The 16,802-nt window shown below is 44.9% G+C and overlaps 1 protein-coding gene and 1 pseudogene across 8 annotated transcripts; one reads left to right on the top strand and one right to left on the bottom strand.

Annotated features, from left to right (window-relative positions):
- Positions 1 to 3,626: 3,626 nt before the first annotated feature.
- Positions 3,627 to 7,993, bottom strand: LOC147128781 (neurogenic differentiation factor 2 pseudogene; annotated as a pseudogene). Of its 2 annotated transcripts, XR_015082795.1 has the most exons (3): positions 7,837 to 7,969; positions 5,997 to 6,030; positions 3,627 to 5,857 (listed from the first exon to the last, which is right to left on the bottom strand). The product of XR_015082795.1 is annotated as a neurogenic differentiation factor 2 pseudogene, transcript variant X2 (transcript). The 2 variants fall into 2 exon arrangements; XR_015082794.1 differs by lacking the exon at positions 5,997 to 6,030 and having other exon boundaries at positions 3,628 to 5,857; positions 7,837 to 7,993.
- A 3,705-nt stretch (positions 7,994 to 11,698) lies between these two features.
- LOC147128780 (protein phosphatase 1 regulatory subunit 1B-like) lies at positions 11,699 to 16,654 on the top strand. Of its 6 annotated transcripts, none has more exons than XM_086015598.1 (5): positions 11,699 to 12,003; positions 14,872 to 14,994; positions 15,082 to 15,163; positions 16,125 to 16,202; positions 16,274 to 16,654. In XM_086015598.1, the coding sequence occupies exons 1-5, from the start codon at positions 11,869 to 11,871 to the stop codon at positions 16,393 to 16,395; spliced, it is 540 nt and encodes a 179-aa protein (XP_085871724.1). In that variant the 5' UTR covers positions 11,699 to 11,868; the 3' UTR covers positions 16,396 to 16,654. The 6 variants fall into 6 exon arrangements, with proteins under 6 accessions (XP_085871724.1, XP_085871726.1, XP_085871721.1 ...); XM_086015600.1 differs by having other exon boundaries at positions 11,704 to 12,003; positions 16,277 to 16,654; XM_086015595.1 differs by having other exon boundaries at positions 11,708 to 12,003; positions 16,086 to 16,202.
- The last annotated feature ends 148 nt before the right edge of the window (positions 16,655 to 16,802 follow it).

The raw sequence follows: 16,802 nt of genomic DNA, 5'->3' as shown, positions 1-16,802 counted from the left end.
CTTCTTCTTCAGAAAATGTAAGATTTGTAGTTTGTTTGTTGGTGTGTCTACCTTTGGGGAAGTGTCTTCTTTTTTTCCATCAATAGCTTGGCAATAAGTGCAAGAGTACACAGTTTAAACAATCTGAATGATGCTCGAATATAAAATGGCATTTTATGGCATTTGCTTGATGAATTTCTATTCTATTTGTTTCGCTGTTCATTTAACAGCGTCTATGCAGTATGTGATTGCCTTTTGCGGTGGTGTAAGCCTGCGGCGCATCTTACTGAGAGCTGTTCCTATTATTTTGGCCGGCGAATTGACTGAGCATTACTATGTTTGTCATTCGGGATGCGAGCACTCAGGACGACAGACGGCGGACAGCGAGGTGAAATCCGCACAAGGTGAAACGCGCTTTGAGGTCAAAGTCGAAACCTGCGGGTGGCGGCTGAGGAGTCGAGGACAGCGATTTAAGTGTGTCTGCGTGTGTGTGCGTGTGTGTGTGTGTGTGTTGAGAGCATCTGCGTGTTTGAATTCAGTGACAGATGTTCATTAGTCTTTGACAAGCCCACACTGCTCACATCTCAAGGCAATGAAGGCATGAACATAAGGAACAGAAAAAACATCTCTGTCTTTCAGAGATGTCTTTTTTTTTTCTTTTTAAATAAAATATCTTGCCATCATCTTAACTAAAAATACGTTTTGTATCTGTTATTAGCTTGGGTCTAACTTGCTCATCACCTTGGCCATTAACACAGAACCCGGTTACAATGAAAACATTGAATTCAGCATTTTACACGGTCAAAGTTTTCATGTTTTCGTGATACCCAGCTTCTGTGTGAATGGCAAAGGTGCTTTATTGACGTGCAGCATCTACTTTCAAGACCATGTAAAGTGCATTCGGAGATTTCTTTCTAAATTAAAAATAACTGCTGAAATTGTGCAAATACAGATCCCGAATCATGGCCCATCCTTAATGACCCTTTAGCTGAGGGGTCTTCAATCCTCTTCCTGGAGGGTCGCTGTCCTGCCTGTTTCCCAATCTCTCTCTGCCGCAACACACCTGATTCAAATGAGCAAGGTGTGGAAAAGCTGGATAACGATCCTGATCATTTGAATCAGGTGTTTTGCAGCAGGGAGAGTTGGAAAACAGGCAGGGGACACCGGCCCTCCAGGAACAGGATCGAAGACACTGCTTGGCTTGTTCTGTGAATGTCCTTCCAGCCACAATAGGTTTTAAGATGTATTTTCTCGGGATGTGTAGGCATGCAAAAGATCTTTGAGGAAGTATCCATGTGCCTTTTGTGGCTTTAATGTGTCTCTTTTGCAGGATCTTTGCCTGAAAAAGGCTTCTGAAGGTAATTTTTTGTCATATCTATTTACAGACGCTGAATGTAGTGTCCCAAGACTTTTCTCCATAGACTCTTCATGGTGAGTTTGGAGAAAGAGAGTTAGTGTGCGTGTGGTTACATGAAGCTGAGCCGCCAATAGCAGGGAGCCAGCCGAGCCTGAGGCGAGGGTGTGATGTACTGGGAAAAAGTGTTTGCGGGCAGTGGCCGCGAGGAGAGAAAGGTGATGTGGAAAGTGTACGTGTGATTTGGAGGAAGGAAAAAAAAACAACAACAACAAAAAAAACACAAGAAATAGAAGTAGCGCATCGGGATGATGCAGGAAGACGGAGAAGATGAAGAAGATGAAGAAGAAGAAGAAGAAGAACAAAAAAAAATGGAGGCAATGAGTTGGACTGAATGGCATGTGACAGGTCCAGCTGGGAGTTTGCCCGCCCGGCAGCACTGCAAAACCCCTCAATATGGCCGCCAATTACTGCTGCCCGCGTGACCGTGCCATGGCGGCACCACCGGCATCCTCCGCACTCGCCTCCCCATCACCCTCCCCACTGCTCATTGCCTCGCACTCCCTGAAAGATAAATAAATAAAGAAATGAATGAAAAACACTCCTGCCATCTGTGCAGCAAACACCACTGCATAATAGACACTCGGCGGCCACTTCATTAGGTACACCGGCACAAGCTATAATGAGCTCCATGACAGGAGCTGCAACAAGAAAGTCAACAAAACACTCATTTAGGAATATGTTTATATGCGTTTGCGTCCACTCTGTATTTCTGCAAAATATCATAGGGAGGCATTCATTTCTACCTACATTTTTTTTTTACATATTACAATTCAGCAAAAGTGTCATTTAAAACCAAAATCGTTTATGACTATTACGGAGAAAGGACAGAAAAATGAACATGCACGCAAACATTTTGTCATCTGAGCACACGTCAACTGTTAAAAAATGTATACATTTTTTTTCTCTTTAACACTTTACGCGTTTGAATTCATTTGAGGGGCTATTGATGTGCCTCAGTTTGAGTGCTGCTGTTTCGGTTGGCAACAGGGCTCCAACAGCGCCAGCGTTTATCACTGCAAAACCGAAAGAGGAAGACTTTACCAATAAAAATCGAGGTAACTTGTTGCCTTGAGATTTGAAAGTAATGAAGCATTTAAATTGAGCCTCTTAATAAAACGGAGTTACAGCAAATGAAGATGCTTAGTTCAAACAATCATTTCCTACCCATTTATTTATCTCACTTTGTTTCATATCACTTGCTTTTATTACTTGTTTTTTATACGCCTGATGGGAATGGGAGGTGTCTATTATTTTGTCTTATATGACAAGTCAATAAAAGTGGGAATCATTGTGTTTGTAATGTTTTTTTTTTGCACGAACATATGAACAATGTGTGAAAATAGCAGCAACTATTTTTTTTAAATATATTTCAAGATTTGGACATTTTGACGAGGATAAACACAATTAATGTAATACATCGCGTGATAATATGATGAGTGTAAAATGATCCCGATGCAAATGAAGGCCTACACTTCCACACCAAAATGAACAGTTTGCTGATTACATTCTGCACGGCATTTATTAAGGCATTTTGCAGACATTCATTTTGACAAATAGGCTTGAACTAATTGATTTGATGGTGATTAAATCCATATCACAATTTGAAAAAAGGGAGAGGCCCCCGATTCTCAAAGAGAAAAAGAAACTGTTCATTTATGCGACACATCAATTCAAATAAGGGTAAAAATAACAATAAAAAGGAATCGTTGCATATTCTAAATAGTCCAACTATACATGCATGGAATAAAAAACAAAACAAAATACTGTTTTTTTTTTTTATGCTTTTGTTTTTTTTCTTTCGGCAGGCTGAGCAGGAGTAATGAACAGATGCTGGTGGAATTAGCAAAGAAACACCGGGGCCCTCCCACAAGGGCCCGTGCACGTTTGGCCGGGATGCAGCGTGCGTGCGTGCGTGCGTGCATGCGTGCGTGGCGTGGCCTGGCCTGGCGCAGCTGCAAGGGGGCCAGCGTGCACGCTTGCTCGCTGCGTTCTGGTGGTGTTTTGGTGCGAATTACTGCCACCTGTATCGGCCCGCTAAATTCTGATGGACGTGCGTGGCTGCGTTGCACAATTTGCAGAAAGTGCAAATCAATTCATATGTGCTCACGGTATTAAAATCGTGATATAAGGATATTAATACATCAAAAAAGTAACTTTATACATGAAGATAGAGATGCACACGTTTCTTCTTCTGCAAGTTAGACTTGAAGATTTTTATTTTTCCAATTATTGGGTTATTAGATTTCGTTATCATACACCAAAAAATCTAGCACATTTTCCCCCTGTTTTAATAGTGAAAATGTTATTTCTGGGTTTTTTTTGTGAACTGTAAAAACAACAAATCAAAGCACAAAAACTTAAAAGTCATTGTTGTCATAAATGGTATAGTTATTTTTCAAATTTAAGATACGTGAATCGTGCCTTTTTAATTCACTGGTTTCGTGATTATTTGGCACGTTCAACCCTTTGAAATATGACCTTAATTCTAAATTAAAATTCAGATCGTTTTGTGCTTAAAAGTTGGAACATGCAGGTGGGGTTCATATTATTCAGGGCCACTTTGTATGCAGTCCTGCAAGTGACGTGCTCAATTCATATTCTGCATAAATGTTCACTCTTGTCATTTGTGTGCTTTATAACCGAGTGTGCCTGCCTGGCGCACTTGACCATCAAGGCAACATATGGGACCACAGGCGGCGGTCCAACATGCACGGCACCTGCATGATGCACGCTCCCAGCACTATTATTATTTTGATTATTAGCATCGATTGGAGGAATCAGCACTGATGTCATCTGGCCTAAACACAGAAGCAACATTGCGATTGTGCCATTGTCACCGCCAGCATGGGAAAGGAGCCTCCTTGCAGTGTTTGAAAATTGGAGCAGGTATTGTTAAATTCATTTGCATCAAGGTCATATTAAGCGTTAGTGTGTGTATATAAAAGAAGACAAACAATGAAAAGTTATCAAACTAATGCAATTGAACTTTGACACCGCGTCTCATATGGCGTAAGAACCACTATAAATAAAAATAGGATAATGTTTGGGAATCATCTATATTCCTCTGTCATTTATTTGGTTTCAATTGTTAAAATAATGCAGGGTGTGAGTGCACTGTAGTAGATGACATCAGACAATTATAAATCATGTTTTATTTGTGTATTTCGTTTATATTACACGTGTCTGGTCATTTTGCACACACACACACACACACACACACACACGCACGCACGCGCACGCGCACACACAATACCGCACAATGAACAACAGCATGTAATCGGATTACAGGAGAGAAGGATTGTCACTCAAGAGTCAGTTGTGGAAAAAGGCGCTGATGTCCTCGTAGGGGCCCACCGCGCGCTCGTGGTGGCCCTCGTGGAAGGGGGGGATGTTCTCGGAGTGCGCGCCCCCGCCGCGCGCTCCCGAGGGGCCAAACGTCAAAGCGCGTCCGGCTCGGGAGTAATGCATAGACGAGTAGTGATAGTTCCGCTCCGCGTCGAGCTCCTGTTGCTTGCCGGACGGGCCTCCGCCGCCCACGCCGACGCCCAAGCACCCGGGCGGGCTGTGCTGGCCCTCGTAGTCCGGGCTCAGGTAGTCCGGGGAGGCCCCGCCCGGGGCGTACGCGGCCTCGTAGCCGGAGGCGTACGAGTGGCCGCGCATGTTGAGGGCCCCGCCGCCCGGGGCTTGGTAGTTGGGGCTGGCGAGGCGGCACCGGTACGACGCCGCAGCCGCCGCCGCCGCCGCAGCCGCCGCCGACGACGACGGCGACGACGAGTACGGGTGCAAGGAGAAGGGCGAGCCGGGCATGTGGAAGCGCGCCGCGTCCGGCTCGGTGAGGAAGTTGCGCGTGTTGAGCTGCAGGCAGCCGGCCACCAGGTTGGTGGTGGGCTGCGAGAGGCCCTTGCACAGCATCTGCACGTAGCTCACCACGTCCGGCCGCTTGCCATTGCGCAGGATCTCGCCCAGCGCCAGGATGTAGTTCTTGGCCAGGCGCAGGGTCTCGATTTTGGACAACTTCTGCGTTTTGGAGTAGCACGGCACCACCTTGCGCAGGTTGTCCAGCGCCGAGTTCAGGTCGTGCATGCGCGTGCGCTCGCGGGCGTTGGCCTTGACCCGGCGCACTTTGGAGCGCTCCACGCGGGCCGCGCTCGTCTTGCGCTTCTTCGGACCGCGTTTTTTGTTGCCTTTGTCCCCGACGCCTTCATCAACACCGCCCTCCTCCTCGTCCTCGTCGTCCTCCTCCTCATCTGCCATTTCGGACTCGGCTCGGCTGCTGTCGCCGCCGCCGCCGCCGCCGCCGCCGTCGCGCGCCTCGTCCAGCTCGTCCTCCCCGGCGAGATGCGCCTCGTGCTCGCTCTTCACCTTGGACACCTCGCCGTCCGAGGAGTCGGCGGCCCAGTCCGCCGCCAGCCGCTGGACGTCCGGCAGAACCTCATTGAAGAGACGGCTCAACATTGTCACCTGCAGCAGAGGAGGCGGGGTGTTTATATCGAGTCTATGATGTCATCGTTGAGGGTGAAGCTTGACCAAAAAAAAAAAAAAAAAAACTGGCTGGATCACATGATTAGGTACACTTGTAACATACGATGACAATACAAACCTGTGGTGCCTGCGGGCCATATTATTAGGGATACCTGCATGGGATGAGACAAAAAATCTGGTTGCTGAAGTGTGTCGGGTCACATTATTAGGGACACCTGCAACATGGGGTGAGGTGAAAATGAGGCAATGAGTGCGCCAGGCTATATTATTAGAGACAGAGGACAACATGGCATGAGATGCAAACTGGCTGGAAATCGATGTCGGGCCACATTATTAGGAACACCTGCAACAAATGTGATGCATGGGTTGACCGAAAAATGGCTGGAAAATGGGTGCATGGAGTCACGTTATGAGGCACCCCACCATCACATGGGATGAGACAAAAATGTGACCAAAGAAAACAACTGGAAATGGACCTGTCAGGACACGTTATTAGGGACTCCTGCAACATGGGATGGGGGGGGGGGGGGGACAATGGATGTACCAGGCCATATGATTAGGAACAGTGGGCAACATGGCACGAGATGCAAATTGGCTGGAAATCGACGCCTCAGGTCACATTATTAGGAACACCTGCAACATGGGATGAGCGGGAAAAAAATGATGCATGGGTGAAGGCTGAGTAGGAAAAAAATGCCTGGAATTTGTCTCAGGTCATATTATTGGGTACGCTTGCAACATGTCTTGGGCCACATTATTAGGGACTCCGGCAGCATGGGGTGGGACGCAAAATGGAAGGAAATGAATGTCTCGAGTCACATAATTGGGGACATGTACAAAATGGCTGCGTCCGGTCAGATTATAGGATACCTTTAACACGATGAGACAAAATGGCTGGAAACGGCTGTGTCACAACATGTGATGACACAAAAAAAGGGGAGGGGGATTGGATGCGTTGGGCCGCATTATTAGGTACACCTCCAACATATGATGGCACCCAAAGAAACTGAAAATGGATGTCAAAGTATTAGCTAGCCTACACCTGCAAGATGGTATGACCACAAAAAAAAAAAAAGATGGATCGGGTCACATTATTGTAGATGAGTGCTATAAAGGACACACACACACAGACACAGGTGTTCCTAATATTCTGCCTGTCATTTCATCATGTGAAATAGACAAATCAGCATCTCTTTGACACTGTCAATTAAAGTGATCATATTTGTAAAGGGCGTGGCATGGCGTGCAGGCGTAGCTAATGGTCTGACCGAAGGTCACCACCCCTACGTATGACTTCATTAACGTTTTCATTTTTTTTTTAAAAAAAGCCCATCTTTTGTTTAGTTAAATTTAAAAGCTGTAATCCACACAATTTAGAGGTGGTTGGTTTCCAGTAGATGATGTTACGGCAAGACCTAATTTATGTGAGTGCCCCGAGCGAGGCCCTAAATGTCAAATTTGAGCTGAAAAAGTTTTCAGAGAATCCTGATACAATTCAAAAATGTCCACTTTTGTTTGAATCACACCGATTAAGGTTATTGTTACACTTTCAAAAACACAAATGTCTCATCTTGACTCCATACCATATTTGCGTGTTGACATTTGTCAAGTGCACGGCACGAAAAAGGCAATTCATTGACTGAATTGAAAATCAATATAAAACACACTCCAGAGCTTATGAGATGCTATCAGCTGTGTGTGTGTGTGTGTGTGTGTGTGTGTATGTGTTTTTTCCCACCTTTTCTCACCTAATCTCATAAACCGCCTGCGTACAGCCTGGCATATTATACCTTGTCAATTATCCCGCGTGTGTAAGTGGTGCCCAGAGAATTCACGCCGCTTGGCGTTCGTTCTCTATGCAACGCCGCTCCACGAATGACAAAAAGATGGACGACGGACGAGCGATGGGATGGAGGTGGACACAAAGAAGTAGAAATGGCGATTTCCGAAGAACCTACCAGGGCTTTGTTTACACCATGTCGACGGCGCGTCCTGCAGGGTGAAGAAGAGGCTGCCGTGTGGTCCTCGCTCCTACGCGCCTACCTTCCTCTTCCTCCTCCTCCTCCTCTTCCTCCTCCTCCTCTTCTTCTTCTGCGGCCACCCTGCCTCTGCCTGCAGCCCAGACGCGCGCGTGCGTGCGCGCGCACGGGGACGAAGCGCACGGGTGACTTGCGTAGCGGGGCCGTGTGATGCCAGGCCCATATGGCTGGCACGTCATTGGCAAGAGCCATCACATGAGAGTCGCTGATTGACATGCGGCCGCATTCACACAGACTGGCTTCCCCCCCTGGGGCGGGTGGCTGGGTGAGGTGGTGGTGGAGTTGGGGGGGGGGGTTGAGAAGAACTCGCCATCTGTCAGCGGGCTCCGAAAAGCAAAATGAAATAAGCAGTAAGTGAGTGGCTTCACACTGGTTCTGTGTTAGGGGGAAAAAACGGGGTCAATCGCAAAAATGTTACATGTAATCCCGATCATAGGCGTCCATCTTGAAGCATTCCAAGCAAGCTGTAGGAGAATGACACCTGATTGGAGGGGGGGGGGGCTCTAATCAGGGTTTCAGACAAGCTCTTTCAAGATGAGGTTAAGGTTTCAAGCAGGGATGTTTGATGACACTTTTTCTCCGACCGATGTAGAGGGGGAGTATTCATTTTTGGTTTTGGGATGGGGGCCGGTGTGATGTTAGGGTTTTGAGCCTGGGTTGGGATTTTAAGATGGGGTGCTGGTGCCATGTTAGGTGTCAAAATAGAGTTAGGGTTTTAAATTAGGGGTTCAAACCATGATTAGGATTTCAAACTACATTTAGGGTTTCAGACTAGGGTTTGAAGCTAAGGTTGGTCTTTCAAGCCGGCATTATCGCGTGAAGTTGGAGTTTCAAACTAGGGTTAGCCTTTTCTTCTAAGGTTATGTTTTTCACCACCTTGAGGATTTCAACACAGATCTGAGTTAGGGTTTTAAGACAGGGTTCGGGTGTCATGTTAGGGTTTTAAACTAGTATTAGGGTTCAAAGCCAGAAGTAGGTTTTCAAACAAAATAGGGTGTAAAGCTAAGGTCAGGGTTTGCAGCTAGAACGAGGGTTTCATGTCTGAGTTTGGGTTTTAAGACACGGTTTAGGGTGTTATGTTAGGTTTTCAACTAGTAACAATAACACAAACTCATCTGTTAAAGTCGAGCACTGATTGCCACTCCAATACCGATAATAAAGATTCTGGTCAAATGAACACCTCGCTAATGAGGGTTTACAATCGTTAAACGGTTCATGGCTGAAATGATTCCGGAGCAATTCCCGAGTTCCCACGCGGGAAGTGGGAACAACACGAGGCAGACGGACACAATATGGCGGCCGCCCTAAAGCCAGGGTGTCGGGGCGCGATCGCCTAAACGAGTCAATTGAACCGAGCTAAAGCGGCGCCCTCGCGGACGTGCCCGCTTGCCAAGCTTGGCACGGGCGGCCACACGGATTGCGGACGCAGGCCAAGAGACGAGAGAGGGAGAAGAATGCAAAACTAGACAAAGCCGGAATCTTATTTCGAGGGACACATGATGGGAAATTGAGTTTTTTTTACATCTTGTATACAATACACATGAAAGGTGTTTTAGCTTTGTGATGAAATTCTGCATCCAACAATAACTAGAGCTGCAACCAATTATTATTTGAATAATTGATTATTTAATTGATTATAACATTTAATAAGCAACTGGCCATCATCAAACGAGACGAGGCCAAACGGCAGCAGCACTGCACTGGCAAGATCCAGCTGACTGCAGGTTGGCAATCTCACCAAAGTTGCGCCGTCCCTTAGAACGAGCCAATTTCAGCATAGCAAGAAAAATGCTGGAAGAATATGTCAGTAAGTAGTTTGACAAAAACATGCTACAGACATTTTACGAAGTCACCTTGAAACTGTCTTAAATTGTGAAAATACTGTCAAGACATTCCTTTAAGTCACATTTTACAGCCAAGTTGGCCATTCTTGATGCTCACTGAGCTGAACTCGTACAAGATTTGCTCATGTCTGATGTGGTATCGTGCACAATGACGATTATATATATATTTTTGTGCTGCGACAGACCTTTTTAGCATGACGCCACTCTTGTATGGTGGCAGAAGCTTCAACGCTCTGTAATGACACTACTAGTGAACAAATACTTCCATGTTATTTGCCCAAGACAGAGCCATTGCAAAAACAGGCTAAGTGGCTTGATTGATGATTTTACCTCCTTCTCTACTGCAGAGCTTTAAGTGTGAAGTGTCAGCCGAAATTGATATTTTGCACGGGGTAAATTGTTTCGGGGAGGGACGGAACCCTGGCCGGAACTCACATTTAAACTTGTAAAATTATTTTAAAAGTCAGACATACTTAACAGAATCACTAAGCGACTGGCAAATGAATTGACTTTTCCGTTGCTCAGATTAATGGCACAGATGTGATTTTTTTTTAATGCTCAAATGGTTAGTGCTTTGCAGAGCAGACGTCAACTAGCCGGTAAGCCATAATTATTATTTTTTTACTATTAGTAAAATTACTTACCCATAATACGACCGAATCTTTTTCACATACCTTTGATAAACTACCTTCAACAAACCCCATGAGGGATGCTTGATTTTCAGGACGTCACTGCCCTTGTGGTCTTCGCTGTAAATGTTTACATTATTCTGACAGGTTCTGATGGAATAATTTAGATTTCTTAAATCAAATAGGAAAAAATGGGCGTGTATCTGGTGGCGCAAACACAATTTACTTTTGTAATCCTTTTCAATTCAAGTCAGTGGAAGTCAATCACTTTTCTGCCACCGCGAAATACCCACAAAATAAAACTTCACACTCAACTGGACGAATTCTCTGCAGTTAGGTTGGGCCTCGCTTTTTGTATACACGATTTAGTAGTGGCTGACATCTAGTGGACGTAAACTCTTGCTGCAGCTCAATTTGCTTTATGGGACGTCGTGCTTATTGTGACGCGCATAAACCTTAACATTAATTTAGGTACGATAATAGGCCAGGGTTAGGGTTTTAATTCAAGTCAGCGTTAGGTTTCTTGAACAGGATTAGGATGTCATGTTAGGGTCTCAGCCTAGGGTTACAGTTTGAATTTAGGGATACATTATTAAAACTGCAAAACTTTGCATTAATGTACTGTACCTCCTTTAGCGCTTTATCACAAGTGCCTTATATTGAGTATTGAGTATAAGACTATCTCCGAATAATTATATTGATTTTTGTATTATTATTTTTTTTGCATTTTTTGCTGTTTTTGTCACATTACTTCATGCATCTTTTATGTCTGCCCAGCAACGATTGGGCGCGTAAACGTGTCACGTTACCCGGAAATGATTTAGGCCGTTTCGCCTGCGGTTGATTAGTGACGTTTTCACCCGGAAATGATTCAGCCGCAGCCAATTTTTTAACACGAATTCTGCTGTGAAGTTTTCTTGCGAAAGAGGAAAATAAGCACAGCAGACTCAACTGTAAACGTGAGTAAAGTGCTAGTACTCGTAGTAAGGACTCAGGTGCTACCTGAAGCGGTTTGTAAACCACCTGTTTTGTCCATAGTTAAATGCGGCATGGTTCAAGTTGTTTGCGGTATGTAGAAGACGTAATAAGTGACAGTTACAAAAATCACTCTTGACTTTCACAATTATGTCATTAGGTTTGTCGCTGTGTTATTTTATATATTATTTTATATAGTATTTTTTTATATTAGAGCCAACCGAAGGGCCTCTTATTTCCTAATATGGATTTCCGTCTCTTAATAGGTTGGGCGTATTGCTCCTCGGGGTCCTAAAGTTCACTCGATTACTCGGCAACAGCACTCTTCCGCCCCAACTCGCTGAGATATCGCGATATTGGCCGCAACATCTGACCGCGTCATAAGCCATCACACGAACACGCGCTGCTGTGTTGCTTCGTGACCGAGTGCGCATATGTGGGAGTGGGACTGATAGGGAGAGGCGCAGATTGCACTTTTTGACAAGGGCTGGAGACGTGTGATCATGGAGCCCCTTCTGCCTGCAGGGCTCGACACGACTGTGGAGCGAGAGCCTGAGGACAGCGATGCTAAGAGGAAGATCCAGTTCTCTGTGCCTTCGGCGGTGCCCATCCAGCTGGACCCGCGACAAGTGGAACTGGTGAGAATCACGCATATGAGCACAAGGCATCTATTATATCACATTAGAGTGGGTAGATGGACTTACAAAATATTCCATATGGTAGTTATTGATATCAGAACAACTGAATAAAAATAAAACGGTATTAGTTCATTGAAATAGTATTCTATAAATTACATATGTATTTAAATATATACAGCGTATGTATATATATATCCGCCTCGACCCCCCACAGTGAACTTCAGCTTTACATATGCCAAGTCTCCTCCTCACGTGACATGTTTGCTATTGTGCTGCCAGTCATCAATACAGATAGACAGATGACTATGTAAATATAGCTAGATATTTACATATACTTAATGATTTTGTAAGGGGTGTCGACTCCACTGCGAACAGCTTTACAGAATGTTTCTTCTTCACCCACTGTACGCGCTATCCATCATCAATTAGACGATGAGATGGATAGAAAGCCGCTAATGATGCATTATCAAAACCGAAAATGGTGACTCTCTAAGACACAAACCTGTTGCCTTTGAAATGGCAGAACCGTGGCATGCCCCTTCCGACTCTCACAGTTTGTTCCTCCAATCCAGATATGTGATTGTGTTACTTGTAAAATAATAGTATTATCGTTGTTTGTTAATTAAAAAAAATTGTCAGTCTAGATTCAAGTTAATTTTTTGGAGCAAGCCTCTTCCACCTGCCGGTCATGCGACTGCTTTTCCTGATGATGGTCATCTGACCGGAGTGAGCAGACCTGTGGCTCTGTTCTGTTTGACTTTGTACGTGAGGAGAGTGGACCAGAGGAAACTGGATGGGGGTGAAAATGTTAAGCCTAGATAATAAATAGATAGTTTCTATTTTTTAATTTCTTCAGCAAGCCACCTCCAACTGTGTATCATTTGACAACTTTTTCTGGTAACAATCATCTGACCCGAGTGAGCAAGACTGTTCATCTATGAGAGTAAGAAACATGGCTAGTATGACTAACCTTGAAATTGTGACACCTAGTGGTACCTCCTGTCATTAACTCCATAAGGGAGACATCTATTTGAGCTATGGCATTAATTTATTCAAGAGGACGTGACCTTCAATTGAACCTAGCGGGGCGTCTATTTGGGGGAGGCTCCTACCACTATAGATCAACCGAAAAGTGGCCTTATTTAGTCCAAAAGTGCATTTAAGTGAACTTTGGGTAACCCTTGACTGTATTTTGTTGCTCATCATTTTGGCCTCTTGCCCCCGCACCGCACCGACCGCTACTTGCATAACATGAGGAGCAGGAGAACTCCCTTTTTTTTTTTTTATGTGTTACCGCTTGTTGGCAGCAGAGTATGGACAGCGCTGGGATTAAGCTGAGCCGTGCAGGCCTGACTTTTTGCATCTCTTAGAAGTGATGAGGTATCAAAAGGAGAGGAGGAGGAGCTGACATGAGGGATAAAGCCTTCCCCCCTGTTAGTAATATTAAAATTCAGATTACGCACCACCACGGCAAATTTCAGATGTAAAGCAAATGTAGGGCATCTTGGGCTTTCAAACTAAGGTTAGGTTTTGAAATTAAGTTTTTAAGACAGGGCTAGGGTTTTAAAACAGTGTTAGCATTTCAAATTAGGGCGTCAAGTTAAGGTTACGGTTTCAAAAATGGCGTTCAGCTCAGGGTAGGGGTTTCAACAATGGGTTAGGGTTTCAAAATTGGGTTTCAACCCTGGTTTATGATTCCAAATTAGGCTTTCAATTCTAGGTTAGGGTTTTAAAACAGGGTAAGGTTTCAATTTAGGGGTAGGGTTTCTAGGTAGTGTTTCAGGTCAGGGTTGCGGTTTCAATTCTTGTTTAAGGTTTGAATCCATCATTACAGTAGTTCCACTTTAAAGTGTTCATGCTGGAGCAAATGTCAACTTTTTTGATTCACATTAGTCCCCCTTCCGCCTTCATATCCACAAAACGAGCACAAATTCAACACACCAGGGAAGCAAAAGCGGACAAAGAAGCCAAGATGCCGCCCACATGTCGAACCCACGCTCTTCGCTGCGATTGGCCGACCAGCTCTCCTACATTGCGCCAAACTGTCTAATTTCCATAATGTTACAAAACGGAGGTGGTGATGACGACTCTTCAGCATGCTTTCACACTGTTGGGCTCGGCAGGTTGAGAACAGGTGCTACAATGGGAAGTGAAGTCCATTTTACATTTACTCAGTTGCATAACGCTCAGCGGTTGTTATGACTCACCCTTATTTGCACGAGAGTGCGTGAGGATCAATAGTAACACTGCCCGTGTAGCCTTGGCTGGTAGCCATTTGAACCAGTGTTTTGTATTCAAAATGACAACAGCACCTTTGTTGTGAATTACTACTCCTTTTTATCAAGCAGGAACTCAATAAAATGGACACGCCCTATACTTGTGAGTTTGCTTTTTTTTTATCGCATGATTAGTTTGACGCATTATTTGTGCTGGAGGCCCTTCCTATGCAAACCACCCATTTTTTAAATTTTTTTTATCTGGGCTTGGGACTGGCATCGGTTGGTCCATATGGTGACATCTTGTGCCCAAGCAACTATGTGGAACTGAGGCGAGTTCTTCATTTAGTCAGGGTTTAGCTTTGTCTAATAGAAAGAAAGGGCTTTTCTGCCCTCTTGTGGCATCTATAGGGAATTACAAGACCTTTTTACTCCTCCTCCTCAATGTTTTTACAATATTGTTTATTGTTTCAAGATTGTCTTCCAAAATTACCCAGAGAAAGAAATGGCTTACAGAAGATTTAATAAATAAATAACACCAAATGCTACCAGGTCTTTGATCAAATCTAAATGGCACAAGGGTTGGCGCGCTGTGGCAACCTATAACAGGACAAGTCGAAAGAAAATTTACGAGTGTGTTCCTCCAAAAAAGCGATCCCAAAGTGAGTCGAGGCCTTCTCCACATGTTCAGATTCGACGTCGGAGGCCCACGCCCGCCACCCTCTTCCGACTGACGGACCCGCCGTCGCCTGAAGACGACACCGGATCTCATCAGGTACACCAGTTTCACGCCAATTTTGCCGTGTGTCTCTCCAGAGTGTGTTGATATCCTGTTGCTTTTTCCTCCCCATGCCTGCTGCAGTGGGTAGTTGGAGAAAACGGAGTACCGAAAGCCAAAACGGTCAACAAGACGCCAAGCACCTACCAGCCACCCTCGCTGAAAGGTCAGTGGGCTCGCAAAGCCTGCATGCTCCGCATTTGTCTCACACAATGATGTAACAATTGTAGTTGCAAAAACTGCCATGTGGTCTACATCTGTCCAAAAAAAGCTTGCTTGTGTGTGTGTGATTGTGAGATTAGAAGCAGGGGCAGCTGTGAGTCTGCTCTGGATCATCCCGGATTATGGGATAGACACAGCTGCGGCAACACGGCCCGCCACGGAATGAATAATGTCATAATAACAAATCCTTTACAAGAAATGCTGTTGGTGAGAATGTGCATGGGTAGAGTTAAAAACCAACAGTTATGCGTATGAGTGGCCAAAATGGCCTTACACTCGAGGTAAGGGCACCAGCCTTTGCTTTGGTATTTGCATGTGCAATACTTGTAAGCGCTGTTTTGTGTGGATTATTACGGTTTTCTATCTCTAGGTTCCACTGTAGTTAGACGTAGGCAGTGTTAGAAGGTTGGATGAGTGTTGGGATGAGTACGCGCAGTTGTTTTTGATCAGGGGTGTCAAACTCGTCTTTTCTCCGGGGCCACATCGTGGTTATGGTGCCCCTCGGAGGGCCGTTATGACTGTGAACCCATTTAAAGGTATGATCATCTGATATGATCACACGTGCACAACAAATTGATGGATAGCGAGTTTTAGAAATTAGAAGCCGGTGAGTAATTGTTTGTTTTTCTATTTATTTCAAAGGGGAACATTGGTAACAATGAACACATTGCAGTATCTCATATCTGGGTGTTGTTAAAATTGAGAACAATTTGCAAAGAAAACGTGAAGTTGACGCACATGATTTGCCTTCACGGGCCACATAAAATGAGGCTGCGGGCCGGCTCTGGCCCCCGGGCCTTGAGTTTGACACCGGCGTTTTTGATGAACCTAAATGCACTTATTGCCATTTTTTAAATTGATCTCAGCTGTGCAGAGAATGGCCCAAGCGCACCTATCTTCCATAGACATGAGCTCCGTGGACCAGGATGACCCACCTTCCGGAGAGGAAGAGGAGAATGTCGATAGCACGCAGTCAGATTCAGGTAAAAGGGAAAAAAAACCCGAAAAAAAACCCAGTACATGATCGTGTCCTCCTCCGTGCCATCTTTCTTAGCAGATGCTAGAAAGCAAAACAAAGCGCCGAGGGCTCAGTCACCGTCGCCGGATGCGTTACGAGCCACAGAGGAGGCCGACGTTGGGGACGAAGCAGAACGGCGGAAGATCTCTTTTGCATAAAAGCAGGGACAGGAGGTTTGTGTGCGTGCGTCCTTGTAAATGTCATGTAAATACAGTATGTGCAAGAACATCTCGGTCTGCGCCACAAGGTGGTGCTAGTGGGAACCCACAATAATGTAACGAGACGTTTGTGTACAAACGATGGTACAAGTGATGATTTGTTAATTGGGCTTTTAATGTGTTTACCCTGTTTAGTAGTATTCTACATATGCTTTGTGTTGGTTGGTAATAAAACCTCCGTAATGGCTTTTGAAGTTCATACTGTAGTGTCTTTATTGAAAGACACTCAACGGATTTACTTATTGAATTGATTTATAAGTAAATGAAGCGCTAATACACTCTTTGAATAGTAGCTTTATTGGCATTTCAGTACAATAAACACAAAAGTCGTGATGCCGCATCACTAT

Source organism: Filicampus tigris, chromosome 19, assembly GCF_054856515.1.
Source record: "Filicampus tigris isolate MCC_2025a chromosome 19, RoL_Ftig_1.0, whole genome shotgun sequence".
NCBI lineage: Eukaryota > Metazoa > Chordata > Actinopteri > Syngnathiformes > Syngnathidae > Filicampus > Filicampus tigris.
This window is presented reverse-complemented; position numbering and strand designations above follow the sequence as displayed.

Bases quoted from the DNA above. Each gene is read 5' to 3' on its own strand.
- LOC147128780 (XM_086015595.1), top strand. From the start codon at position 11,869: ATGGAGCCCCTTCTGCCTGCAGGGCTCGACACGACTGTGGAGCGAGAG. The intron at 15,164-16,085 runs GTCAGTGGGCTC...AATTGATCTCAG, and splicing joins CCAGCCACCCTCGCTGAAAG to CTGTGCAGAGAATGGCCCAA. The intron at 16,203-16,273 runs GTAAAAGGGAAA...CATCTTTCTTAG, and splicing joins TAGCACGCAGTCAGATTCAG to CAGATGCTAGAAAGCAAAAC.